Raw genomic sequence first — 13,897 nt, forward strand, 5'->3', positions numbered from 1 at the left:
TTTTGCATCTTCTCTTCGTAAATAAATAAAGCCAACGGGTTTATTTTGTGCCTCTTAATTGAATGAATTGGGTTTCTGAATTAGGGAGATGCTAAAGGAATGCAGGCAAGTTGGACGCCGATGATGCCTCTGTTGAAAACAATACAGTTCCATACCATTTTAAGTGCAAGCAGTGCTTTAGAAATCATTATCCCAATAATGTCAGTCAGTTTCTGGGGAGGCTGCAGTGTTTTGTTGGCACTCCTTAGAATGCCTTAGCTCTCCTTCAGGCATTCCAAAGTGGTGACAATCAATATGGGAGGGTAAGCATGCTAACGCCAATCCTTCTTTTGCCATTTTTGTCACCTTCCAATGCATGGAGGGTGACCTGTCTGTAGCAGGGAGCTTTTTGTATCTGTAGAGGCTGCCCACACATTATAGAACTTGTATTTCCCAGGGTTCTAAAATGCATGGGGAGCCCACACAGACACAAAAGGCTCCCTGATGCAGGTAGCTACTGTACTTTTCCGTGTATAAGACTATGTTCTTTTCTTTAAAAATCATGCCAAAAAGTGGGAGTTGTCTTATACATGGGCATAGGGTGGATGTTTGATTGGTTGCTGCTGAGGTTGTCAGTGGCTATTGTGCGTGTTATTGGTTGCTGCATCAATGGATAGTGTTGATTGGCTGACACTCCAGCAGTTGGGCGGGCGATTGGTAGCTTCTGCCGGCGATGGGACAGATGGGAGGTGGATTTAGCGATGCATGTGGGTGAGCAATTTTAGGCAATCCCCCCTAAAAAAAGCTCAATAACCCTGGGTAAGCCTCTCCCCCAAAAGCTCAAGAACTCTGGGCCATCTCCCTACATTTTCTTAAATCTGAGTCCCCCAAAATAGGGGGCATCTTATACATGGAGGCGTCTTATAGACGGAAGCGTACGGTACTTTTCTCAAGTTGGAAGATGAGAAAAATGGCTGCAGAAGGGGGTGGAGCTAGCACACATATCCTCATTGGAGCCTCTCTCCTCCCTACAACATCTGAAGACAAGAAATGTGGTGTGTCCATATTTGGAAGTTACTGAAAATTGCAATTGAAGAGGAGTGGAATAAACACACTCATTCCTAGTGCCAACCCTCACGTGGTCTGATGTGGTCTCTTTTGGGAAATAATTAATTTGAAACCAATGGACCTTACATCAAAGTAAGTGTGCTAGGGATTAGGGGGTTGGTTACACAAATAACCAAACATATATCTGTTCAATTAGTAATGCACCACACACACACACACACACACACTTATAAAAACATTTTATAAAATACTTTTACACATGGTTTTGATTGTTGAATTGCAAAATGCCCAGGTTGATGAATTCAGCACTGTTGACTTATTTCATTCTGGTCTTTAAAACTGATTGTTTTACCATAAAGTGCTGTAATCTGGAGAAATTCCTAGGAAACAATTCTATAGTAGTGGCAAAATGGATCAAAACTGTATTGCAGCCATGTAGCTGCCAATCAGCAGGAGGCTCAGAGTGACATGTTTAGGGTCAGATTCAGAAGACAGAAGGGGCTCATTATTGGATAAAGCAAAATAGTTCTCCTCAGGTTATACTGTCCGTTTCCAAGGAAATAGTGCATTTCACATTGACGAAGGGATTCTTGCATAATATTTCTCCAAGTTGTTTGGATCTTCTCTTCCTCACAGTAAGTTCACTTGCACATACCGGAGGAACAGCACATTGTGAAGATAAAACACACTGTTCCGCCAGGCTGGTGAAATTATACTTTAGGTCTCTCTTTCGACAAGGGATTGCCATTTAATATAAATAGAAATTCTATCTTCCCTCTGCTACCTTTGCTCACCATGTGGGAGGTGGAGGATGTGCAGAGAAGCAATTTCAATTTCTTTTAATCAAAAACTCAAGCTCTTTCATAGAGTCACTGCACTCACAGACCGCCGGTGGCTCCTTTGACTGGAATTTTCAGAGCCATTGGTCAGGAGGCCAGAAAAGGGCTTTGCTGGTATACTTTGCCCAGGAGATGCATCTGCTGACAGGAAACCGGCAGCCACATCCTCTTCCCCACCCCACCATTTGGTGTAGTCATTGACTCCTCTGTTCGATGCCTGGTTCCTGAGGGCTTCTTGTTCTAGAGGACAGAGACCTTGAAACGTGTGCTCTGCTGCAATGTTAGGTGAAGACACACCCATGTTTGCAATGGGTCCCTCAGGCCCATCATTGCAGACACCTTGGCCTTGTTCCCTCAATTTCCATTTCTTTATTTCCCAGTCCTGTTGTTCTTTAGGGAGCTTATCCAAGTGTTGTGCTTTCACAATGGGCGATACCTCAAAAGTTCCCTGAAGAGCCAAGATAAGATACCTAAACAAACAAACAAACAAACAAACAAACAAACAAACAAACAAACAACTTTAGTAGTACCCTCATAAAAACAAGCTTTCACTCTTCCTGGTTCTCCTATTCTGTAGATATCTGATGAGGTAGTATATAGTGGTACCTCAGGTTAAGTACTTAATTCGTTCCGGAGGTCCATACTTAACATGAAACTGTTCTTAACCTGAAGCACCACTTTAGCTAATGGGGCCTCTCGCTGCCCCCACACCGCCGGAGCACGATTTCTGTTCTCATCCTGAAGCAAAGTTCTTAACCTGAAGCACCATTTCTGGGTTAGCGGAGTCTGTAACCTGAAGTGTATGTAACCTGAAGTGTATGTAACCTGAAGTACCACTGTAATGCTCTTGGGTAATCATATGAAGACAATCTGCTTGTTACAGTGACCTTATAACACTGATAGGCCAGCCGAGGGCTTGGAATTTGTAGGAGGGTCAAATCAGCCATGATGTGATTTTAGGCCAGTAGCTTTCTTTTGGCCTGACCCATCTCACTTGGTTGCAGGGGAGGAGAAACCATGTACACTGCCTTATAGACTTTGGAGGAAAGGCAGGCTATATGAGTGACAAATAATATAGAGTTGTTAGAGACAGGTTTGGAGATAGGAAAGTCCTTTTGTTGGAGGGAGGGGGGTTGCAAACGAGAGAAGGGGGTAAGGATACTGTGGGGCTGCCCTGTGCATATTGCATGGAAAAGGGCTGTGGGGCAAGGTTCAGGAGCTAGTACACCTGCTGCATTTATCTATGGGTCTCTGTGGTCTAGCTAGAAATGGTGTGCACTAAGGTAGCTTTGATGGGCTGGATGAGGGCCCAGGAATTGAGACTGAATCCTGACAAGGCAGAGTGCTACGGTTTGGGAACAATTTATGTAATTAGTCATTAAGAAATGGATATACTGTACTTTGTCAAAAGGCCACAGGGTGGTTTGCAACATAAAAATAACGTAAGCAACACAAAAACTTAAGAAACAATTATATCAGTACAATGCACAATAAAAATGGCAACACCCAACTATTCATAAAATACTGCAGTTATAGTTCCCCCTCATCCAAAAGCCTCCTGGAAGTGGTGTTTCTTAGGGCAAACAGTGACAGTAAACCACTGCTTTTGATGGGGCTACACTCCCCTTGAAAGAACAAGTACATAGTCTGGGAATATTCCGAGATCCATCTTTGTCATGGGAGGTTCAAGTGTCCTCAGTGGTGTGAAGTACCTTAGGCCGGCTTTCATTGATTCACCTGCTGTGGCTGTTTTGGGACAGAGAGAGCCTGGGCACAAACTCATACTCTGATAACCTTCCATTCTGAATATTGAATTGTGCTCTGTGTAGGTTGACTTGTTGAATGACTCAAAAATGGCAGCTACAGCAAAATGAGCAGAACAGCCAGACACATCCCATTGGTTCTGAAAGAACTGCACTGGCTGCCAACAAGATTATGCTTTGAACCTAAATATCTGAAGGAGCACCTCTCCCTATGTAATCCCACTTGGATGTTAAAATTTTACAACAGTGTCTCACCTCACACAGTGTAAGGTGATATGAGAAAGGGCCTTCTGTGTGGTAGTGCCCAGGTTGTGGGGCACCTTCCCCTCTGAAATTCAGCTGACATCTACTCTCTCCCCCCCAAAAAAAAATCAGTGCCAGTGTAAAACATTCAAGCCTTTAGAAAATATTGAGGTCCAGCTTGAGCTTTTTAGAGACATGTAACTGAAATGTTATTTGATGTTATTTTTATTTTTGATTAATTGATTCTAGTTTTAAATGAAGTGTTGTGGTTCCCTACCATGAGATCTTAGGAAACAAGTGGGCTATAAATATGTCAAAAGAAACAAACAAACTGGTGACTGATTCCAGGAGGCCATTTTTGGGTGGAGGTAATTAGTTGAGTGGGAATATCTTTTTCCTTTCCTTTCCATGTAGTGAACAGCAGGAAAAAGTACAGGTTGTATCTTGTTTTGGCACTGTCGTTCAACACCAGCAAGCTAAGCAGAAAGTGACAATGCTTATTAGTTTTGCAGCTCTGGGTCATGTTTGTAAATCATCGTATGGTGCTAACAGCCTTATGAACTAGTTTTCAGCACAGATTGACCAGGCCTGTGGGCAGAGCTAAATCCTTTTAGGAATGTAACATTATTTGCTTACACGCATGTGGCTGGCTGATCTGTGTAAAAATCAATTCCTAAGATAGTTCTCAGATTCTGCCTTGCCTTGGCTTGTTTAGATTGTAAACTCCCCATGGGAGAGAATTTAGCACCCTCTGCTCACATGGCTTCTAGTCTTATTGAAATCCCTTCTTGGTTTGCCTGATAGCCACTAGTGTAAGAATAACTAGGTACAGAAAGTTCAAAGCCAAAGTGGGACACAGTCCAGCTCTACATAGAGGGAGTAGAACAACTCCATCCTGCCAAGCTCCAGAGAACTAGAGTTCAGTTCTCATCTCTTCCTGCTCCACTTCATAGGAGATTTGAATGTGAGAAAAGCCCACCATGCCTGATCTTCTTCCTCCTATTTTCCCCTTGGGAAGTGAGCATAGAGTTCTGATCCCTTACAAACCCTAGTCTGCTGCAGTGAGAATCAAATAAAAGGAGCGACTCCCAGGTCAGGGGTTGCTATCTAGCTCCTGCTTAAGATCAGGGTGGTATGTGGTAACATCACATTTCCTCATTGCATGGGAAAATGACAGGTTGCAAAGATGGATCATGCCAAAGTCCCTGATAAGATCTTTGTATATATTCATTGACTGAAGTTGGATCTGGTGATAAACTATGGTTCATTATTGCATTAATGAGCCTTGTCCTTTAGTGACACAGTCCTTACCTCCTTTGATGCAGCCATGAAGAGGAGGTTAGAAGTCTTCACTTCCATTTTTTGTTAACTGCAGTATAGTGCTATGGGCTGCCTGAATCTAGCTCCTCTCCCGAGAGAGAAGATGACATGCACCACACCAGGAAACCTCTGTTGCTGTGGCTGCCAGCATGTTTTCACCCCTGCTCCTATGGTAGGGACAAAGAGAGCTTCCTAACATAAATGGGGATCTGGACTTAGTGAACCCTAAACTGCAGGCAATCATAGATTTAAATATAGTTTACTGAAATAAGTCAATTCCACAAACCACTGTTTGTTCAGATTTAAACATAATGTTAAACTGTGGTTAGCTGGTTTTTTTAAACTTAAAAACTTCCAATCTCCTCATGGGTCTGCTGGAGTATGGTAGTCCAAGGCTTGCCCAAGCTCATTCAAGTAAGAATGAACCAACGTTTGTGATTTTGTCTGAATGCAGCCATTTGCTCTAAATTCCATCCTCATACAGGTGGCACTTGGGAGTGCATCGCTGACATACAACTGTGGCAGGGCTCACACGGTTCATGTATGGCAGCTTTTTAACCTTCAGACTGCAGGGACCCTTGTGAAACTCCAGCCTGAATAATTATTTCACAATAGAGGAGCTGATTTCTTCTTTAAGACAAAACCAAAACCAAAGGAGCAGAATACTACGGAAACAAGCTTTAATGTCCTCCTTCTGAATCTGCCCTCAAATCAATATGTGTTTATAGTGAGTGAATAAAGTAGGATAGATGAAGAACAAGATTTCCAAATCAAATGAGCAGAAGATTCTGCTTCTACATGCTTTGCTTTCTCTGTCTCCTTTTTCTCTCTCTGTATAGCAGTGGTGGTGAAGCAAACACTGTACATTTGTAGTTGTTCCAAGGCCTTGTTGACAGCTGGAAAAAGTTTTGAGACCTGACAGTTAACTAGATCCATATTCAAGTGCTGGAGAGGAAAGCACCAGAAAAGCAGTTTCCCCCTCTACTTTGAAATGCTCAAAGGTTGCCTCTCAAAGAACTCCATTACACAGCACAACCACAAAGCCTTTATGTTCCAGCCAAGGTACACAGACTTGATGCCTCCCGAACTCCAGAAAGAGGTTGTGACAGCATGAAAGGTAACAGGCTGTCAAGGATTTTAAGCCTCTCTTCCAGAGACCATCAGAAATCAGAAGAAAGTAGCTGATCAGAGGCACCGCAGATGATGGGGAAACAAGAAACAGGACACTAAGTCTGTTGGAAAACCCCTTCCCACCATTACCCAGGAACTAGGTTGTTGCTGACCAGGACATGGTATTCTACCCAACAGGTACAAAAGAAGCATATGTTCAAACCTTGGAAGAAGTGCTATGACTGGAGTGATGATGCATATGAAATAAAAGCTCGCCTGCGACATCTCAAACTCCATAATCCAGTAGGGATTGGTGGGAGGGTTGCAGACGACACATGTGGCATTGTAGATGGTTGAGAAAATGAAGTACAGAAGAATGCTCACAGTGATTGTAATTCCATGGGACAGAGTCTGTGGACAAGATGTGAGGAAAAGAACCATTATGGCAGCAAGTTTGGTCACCAGGATTCCAGTACAGGAGAAAAGGCAACAATTGCAAATGTTCATGCAGAAGCAGCCAGATACATATATATGCGATTAACAAAATAGAGTATTTTTCATTTATGTGGCAAAACATTTCAGCTTCCGAAACAAGGAGAACTCCATTGTGCAAGTGGAAGTCCTTTCACAGGGCTTCCACTGATGGGACTCCTTAGCTGAATCCTGCTCTCTGTTTTGTTAATCACAATAGCATGTTTATTATTTTGGAGACTAGCCAAATCTTAAAAGGGATGCAGAACAAGCTAGCACAGGGTACATAAGTTATGATAATCATTTCTAAAAGCAGGCAATCAGAAAGCTATAATAGTTACTGAAGGGTTTATCTACATACCCATGTTTGAATTTCTAAAGCTTGGTGAAACAGAATAGTAAGGAGAGCAACTGTATTGATTGTTGTTCCAAAGCGGAAAATGTCAATATCGGAATCAAGATATGCCTGGAAAACAGAAATAGTTGTAGGCTTATTGACTGACACAATTTTTGTTTCATTAAGAGCCACTTAGAGAGTGCCTTAAATACTTACTAGATAAGGGACAAAGAAGCAGATAAGGCTCTGATAAAAAGATTCCAAAATGGCAACCCAGAACGTCAGAGGCTTGTAAACCTGCAGCAAATCATAACACAAAGAGGAAACACTTGATTTTCAGTCAGAGGTTGGGGTTTTTTTTGTACTGAATGTGGCAGTTGAGTCCTCTGTGAAAAAAGAGAGTCAAAACTCTCCAGTTTCCCCCTCCTTGGGGAAGCCATCAGGGAGGAGAATAACTGAAAGCTTTCCTTTTACAGCACTGAGCTGTAAAAGCACCCATTCAGGCATAAACTGCGTGGGATGGCCTTCAGCAAGTCACAATCCCCCAATTTATGTACAATGGGGCAATTGGGAAGATAAATGAGATATGGATGGTAAATAACTTTCAATACAAATAGTACCATGCACATGAAAAACAATAAATAACTTAAAGTTTCAGAATAAAACAGAATCCTATTGAGATACTTTATAAAACCAGAGAATAGGGTACAGAACATTATGTTTTCTAAAATGCTTCTGAAAATTCTTATTCTTCACATATTTAGATCTCATTGCATTTCTTTTCCCAGTGCAAGAGAAATCACCTGAAGTGACTGTAGACTGTAGCCAAAGTTCAAGTTGTACATGACAGTTTAGGTGGCGTAAGACTGCACAGAGGGAGGCTGCTTAACCCTCCCCACCTTAAAATTGCCCTCCCCAAACTGCTTTTTCACCCACTGCGCTGAAGGATATGTGGAAAACTATAGGAACTTGTTGTGAGGCTTCCTTGAGCAAGAAAGGTGTACCTCTGAGTTTTGTCCGCTCTTATAAAGACCAGGCAAGCTCAGCAGAGTTCCTGCCGAAACATCTTTATCCAGGACTCCAGAAAGTATTGGTGGCACAGAAGTGAAAAACAAGTTGAAGAAGATCATTTGCCAGTAGTCTATCATGGCGGCCCCAGAGAATGCACAGAAGAACTGGTACCAGAACAGCAGGTTGACGTAGGTCTGGTGGGAAAATGTTTAAAAGGCAAAATACATTAGTTGTTTGTGTTATTCAAGATATTTCCATGCACACTTCCTTACATGTGTACAGATGATAAGCTCCCAGAACACGTTACAGCCTGCGCTGTGACTCAGTTAATGCTTAAGTACTTTGATTTAAGGCAATTCAGTCCAAATGACTTCAAAAAATCCAAGTATTTGATCTTAATCAGGTTTTTGATCAGTCTGAGAAGCTAACTACAACTGAGCTCTGAAATTATTTTTAAAAGAGAAAAGTTGCATTGGGAGTGAGGAATTTAAATAAAAAGTGAGGGAAAGGGTGCTTGACTGATATTTCTGTATGATATTATTGCCTCCTTTTTCTTTTCTCTAAATCGTCCCCAAGTTGCTATTCCTACCATGAACTTCTAAAAGTGTGTTTGCACTAGGTTTTGGACTACCATAGACAGAAATTGCTGCTGGGGAAATTTAGAATACGGAAGCAGCTGGTGGGTAAAAGGTTTGCACCCACTTTCTCCTGAAGCTCCAGGGACAATGCACCCCCACACCAACCTAACTGCCTCCAGCAAGTGCGTCTTGGGGTGGGTGTGTTAGACTTGCTTTCTTAGTAGCAAACATCTGTATGCAGTTAGCCTCATGCGCTGCTGGCCAGGAACCATTTATTTGCTATTCAAAGGTTGTTTTCACAAATTTAAACTCTGCTCTTGGAACAGCTCTTCAGTTTAAACATGTTCAACACCTTTTTGAATAGAATACAGAAGTGAGAAAATGGAAAAAGGAGAGAATATATAGTGTGTGAGGGACCAAACTGCAGGTGGAAAGCTCCCAGTGCAAAAGAAACAACCCTTATGGATCTTCTTAGAAAAGTAGGCAAACTACAACCCAAATATTGCTGTTCCAGCCGACATATTCCTGTTCACAGGAATGGGATATCTAATAGAGAAGGGTGAGTTCATGTAATACCTACCACCGGATCATTTGAATAAGGTGGGTGGGACTGCATTAGACACAATCTTCACTGTATCTTCAAGACAGCGCAGAGAAACAATACATAGAAAAATAGTATCAAAAGGGAAAATGGAATCCACAGTGGCTGAGAGGAAGGGAAATGTGGGCTTTTGAAAAGGAAGTGATGGGAAGGGAAGACTCGTGAAAGGAGTTTATTAAGGTGATACAGCTCTGATAGTTCCCATGGAAGACTTGCTTCTCTTCCACTCCTTCTCAAACGTGAGCTTTGAATCTCTAAAAAGTGTGATGTTTCATGTTACCTCCCTAATGGAAATACATGACTTGAAAATGGAGGTGTGGGGTGTGTGTGTGTGCTTTCTCATTATGTTGGTAAAGCTGATTACTGTTGTTGCTAATTGCTAGCATGTGGCTCTCATCAAATTAAGTGTATTGGCAGGCTTTTCAGCCTAATACAGAGCCAAGTCCCATTCCGAGTAGTTATAATTTACTATTCTGTATGCAGAAACACAGCCAGGATGATACCTATGGTTGTCAGAACATTTTTTTTCTTAAATCATTATTATTTAAGATAGGGGATTATGACTTAGAAGTGTCTACTTCTCAGCTTTTGAGGAAAAAATGGGAACAAGCCTCTGTAGTCAATCTGTTTTTATTGTGCCTTTTTATTGGATGGTTATTCATCATTTCAGGCTCTGAATGTGATTTTTAAATGGAATGTTCTGTATGGTATTTTTGGAGCTTGTAAGCTGCCTGGCTTGGATCCTTAATCAGTACAAATATGAACCTTCATTGTCGTCATCATCATCTGTGGCTAGGAGAAGAAAGCATTCGCAGCTGGCACAGAGGCAACTGAAGATGTCTGAAACTTACCACGTTTTTATAGAAAAAGTATATCACCAGCTTGCCTAAGCGGGAATAGCACCAATGTCCATGAACTAGAAGCAACTTCTTCAAGTGCTTGAATTGAGATATGGCAAAATCACTGGCCATGACAGCCTGAAACAGAAATGAAAAGAAGAGATTTATTTCCTCCACTTTATCTGACCCCAAAACAAACCAAAGACAGGCAAACACCAACCAGCTGGGCAAAAGCAATGACTGGGAGGAAGTGCAAAATGTTTCGAGTTTGGCTTGATTTCAAAACTGGCTATGGTTTCATTATGAAACTGCAAGCGCTTGCCTTTCCAAGTCTGTCACAAGAACGTAATCACATAGAAGATGATCCTATTCCAGTAAGAGGATAGGAGCAATTTTGGATGAGATAGCCTGAAGTACTAGACACTTGGGGAAAGTGCTCAAGGATTACTATTTAATTCAGCAGTTTTCTACAGGCAGTGGAATCCTGTGTGGAGGCTGCTGGACATGGTGAGGTTTAAATCGCAACCTGCCTCTGGGTTTCCAGTGACTCAGCATCACTTCTCTGCATTATTGGGCTAACAAGCGAGGCAGGGAACTGTTTCTAGCCCTGGACATTAGCATGAGGGACAGCGATATATTAAGTCAAGGCAAGCACATAAGCACTTTGATTAATTGTTAAGACAGGACATTTCACCTTGGTTTATTAGCATATCATGTCAGATAGCCATAATGATAGCTTACATTCATGTTATACACAGAATACACCCTGCTATAAATTCTGAACGCTGATGACAAATGCCCCAGCAGTAGCTGCCAAAGACAAAGGAATACACTTCAGTTATTATGTATACCTGCATCCCTTCTTGTCCTGAAATACCGATTCCAACATTAGCTGCCTGAATCATACTTACATCATTGGCACCATCACCTAAAAAAAGTGGGAAACAGCAATAGTTGAAACAAATTGTAAGTTAACGCAAAGGGCTATATTCAAGATAGCATTAAGTTGCAGGTTCCATCTGCAAGGATTTCTTCTTGAACAAATGCATGTTCTTCTGCTTAATTTGTTCTGGGTCCCCCCCAACTCTCTGTGGCAGACTTGGGGATGGTGCAAGGTGAGGGGAAGGGGAGGGCACCCCATTGCACTAGTGGTAATACTTACACATGTGTTGAATACCACCCTTGATGTCAAATGATTAAGAAGGCAACTTGGGTTAATGCAAGAGGCTTGTTTCAGCCTGGTGGAATTATTGACTCACCCCCTTTTGAACAGCTGCAAAGGCATGTCACTAGTTGCTTTTAAAACTCTGTTTGGCTTCAAATGCACCTTGTCAAATGGCTTGGGGTCTACTGCTTGAGTAAATTAACCATATAAAACCTCTTGAGCTCATGAGTCGAGTTCCTCAATTCTTTGGAACTTGGCTAAAATGCCTCTATAAAGTTGTTGTGTTACCGCAATACCTCAGAGCTGTGATCAGTTAAATATTACAAGTAAGCCACTTTACGCTCACACCTGACATCACATTTCAAACAATCTGGTATTGCTGAAGGCTGATTTACACATGCACATCACTTGACAACTTGCGCTTAGACATGCAAACAGCTACTATTGACAATAAATGTGCATAATGGTAGATGAGGCGATATTTAACAGTTGGTGTTAGATCTGTGATGGTGTTAGATCTGTGATGGATGCAAGTTAGTACATAATGTGTCACTGGTTCCTCTGAGTAAATGGACATTAGACAAAGTGTGGCAGAGCAGGACATATTTGCCCCTCTGGTATAGGATATGAGATGCCTTTAGTGTTCACATTTCAAGCTAAATAGCAGCCAAGTCATGAGATCATGATGCTCAAATGGCAACTACTCACCTATTGCCAACGTCATAACTTTCAGCTGACCCCGTACAAGTTTGACCACCATGCTCTTCTGCAAGGGGGTACACCGGCAGCATAAAACTGAACGGCTGTACTTGGTTAGTTCCAGAAACTTATGCTCAAGTTGTCCCTGGAAAATGGTATTCAGAGTTCTTCCATCAACCACCAGACCTATTGCAGGATCTGCAGTCACACTGGTGGACATAGAAAATGGCAGCTTGATGCCAAAAACAGTCCAAGATATCCCTTGAATGCTTTGTGCCTTCTTCACTTCTTCCAGTGTAATATCCAACAGTGATTCACAGGTTTCCTATGAAAAGAGAGTTGTGTAAAGTTGTATTCTCCATTGCACTATAAGCAGGACTTGTTCCATTATTAGAAAGTTTTGTGCTAACCTTTTTTTTTTTAAAAAAAAGCCCCACAGCCTTTCATTTTGGTTGAGTATCCCAAAGACTGGTGAATCTAAACCAAGTGTTGACTTACCAAAGCCTTCCAACAAGTCACTTTATCAAACATTTGGTAATGATAATTTCAATTTACTTCTAGTACCCTTTTGGAACTTAACTAAGTCATGACTTATCAATGCATCCATAATTTGTAGCTAATTTGTATTATACTAATTATTAGCTTGCTTGCTTATTTATTTAAATATTTATTTCCTTCATAAGTGGGTCGCAGGTGGTGCTGTGGGTTAAACCACAGAGCCTAGGACTTGTCGATCAGAAGGTCGGCGGTTCGAATCCCCACGACGGGGTGAGCTCCCGTTGCTCGGTCCCAGCTCCTGCCGACCTAGCAGTTCGAAAGCATGTCAAAGTGCAAGTAGATAAATAGGTACTGCTCCGGCGGGAAGGTAAACAGTGTTTCCGTGCACTGCTCTGGTTCACCAGAAGTGGCTTAGTCATGCTGGCCACATGACCTGGAAGCTGTATGCTGGCTCCCTTGGCCAATAAAGCGAGATGAGCGCCGCAACCCCAGAGTTTGTCACGACTGGACCTAATGGTCAGGGGTCCCTTTACCTTTACCTTTATACTTCCATAAAACATAAAGGACCATTTAAAAATAATAAGGAAAAATACAGATTTTCATTAAGATGACTCTCTAATCAAAAATATAAATTAAACAGCTACAAAGGCCCATTGACATGCCCTTGTTTTACAATTTGAGAATTGCCTTGTTCATTTATTGTTCATAGGATATGCTATCCTCAGGGAATACACAGATGTAATTTTAGTAAGTTGATAGCAAATGCATTCAAACCGATATCATTGCATGTATCTCAATAGACCATTCTACTGTATATAAATGTAATAGCATAGCTGCTTTACGGTCTGATGATTAAACTGAGTCGCTGGAATTGGTGCTCAAGTATTAGGTGATAAAGATCCCATATCAGTACATTCCTTGTTTAGGGGCTCAATCCAGTACTAGAAATAGATGGATCACTCTATTTCTGGTCTGTGTTAATTTTGGATGAATTCATTCATTCATGTCTGCTCTGTCCTGCTTCCACATTCATCTGCCTTTTTCTGTGTTTTAAATCTCCCTAAAAGCTAGTAAACACACATTTCAATATGCATTTTTCCCTACATAGTATTTAAATAAACATTTCATCTCACATTTCTAAATGTATTTTATCATAAACTACATTTTAAATACATTTGGTATGCTTTTAAAGTTGAGAAGTGTACTGGACCCACTGGATAAGAGTAAAATCTGAAGGGTAAGCATGTTTTGGTCTGCAAATTAGTCTGGGAGCTTTGATCAAGTAGAAATTGAATTTTCAGCACCATTGATAGCTGCCTGAACTATACAACATGTGACCAGCCAAGCAACAGGTGCCTGTCCCATGGGGGATGTCA

At 41.6% G+C, this 13,897-nt stretch overlaps 1 protein-coding gene across 1 annotated transcript in view; it reads right to left on the minus strand.

Moving 5' to 3' along the window:
* Positions 1–1,271: 1,271 nt before the first annotated feature.
* Positions 1,272–13,897, minus strand: part of ATP10B (ATPase phospholipid transporting 10B (putative)) — a 52,047-nt gene continuing 39,421 nt past the window's right edge. The window contains exons 14-21 of the mRNA XM_079964762.1: positions 12,033–12,348; positions 11,011–11,087; positions 10,172–10,297; positions 8,135–8,335; positions 7,347–7,427; positions 7,155–7,259; positions 6,546–6,733; positions 1,272–2,356 (exon numbers count right to left, since the gene is read on the minus strand). Of these exons, the coding sequence (XP_079820888.1) occupies positions 1,909–2,356; positions 6,546–6,733; positions 7,155–7,259; positions 7,347–7,427; positions 8,135–8,335; positions 10,172–10,297; positions 11,011–11,087; positions 12,033–12,348 (1,542 nt within the window). The 3' untranslated portion in view covers positions 1,272–1,908. The remainder of the gene's footprint in view (positions 2,357–6,545; positions 6,734–7,154; positions 7,260–7,346; positions 7,428–8,134; positions 8,336–10,171; positions 10,298–11,010; positions 11,088–12,032; positions 12,349–13,897) is intronic.

The sequence above is a fragment of the Podarcis cretensis genome, assembly GCF_951804945.1.
Source record: "Podarcis cretensis genome assembly, chromosome: 2".
Lineage (NCBI taxonomy): Eukaryota > Metazoa > Chordata > Lepidosauria > Squamata > Lacertidae > Podarcis > Podarcis cretensis.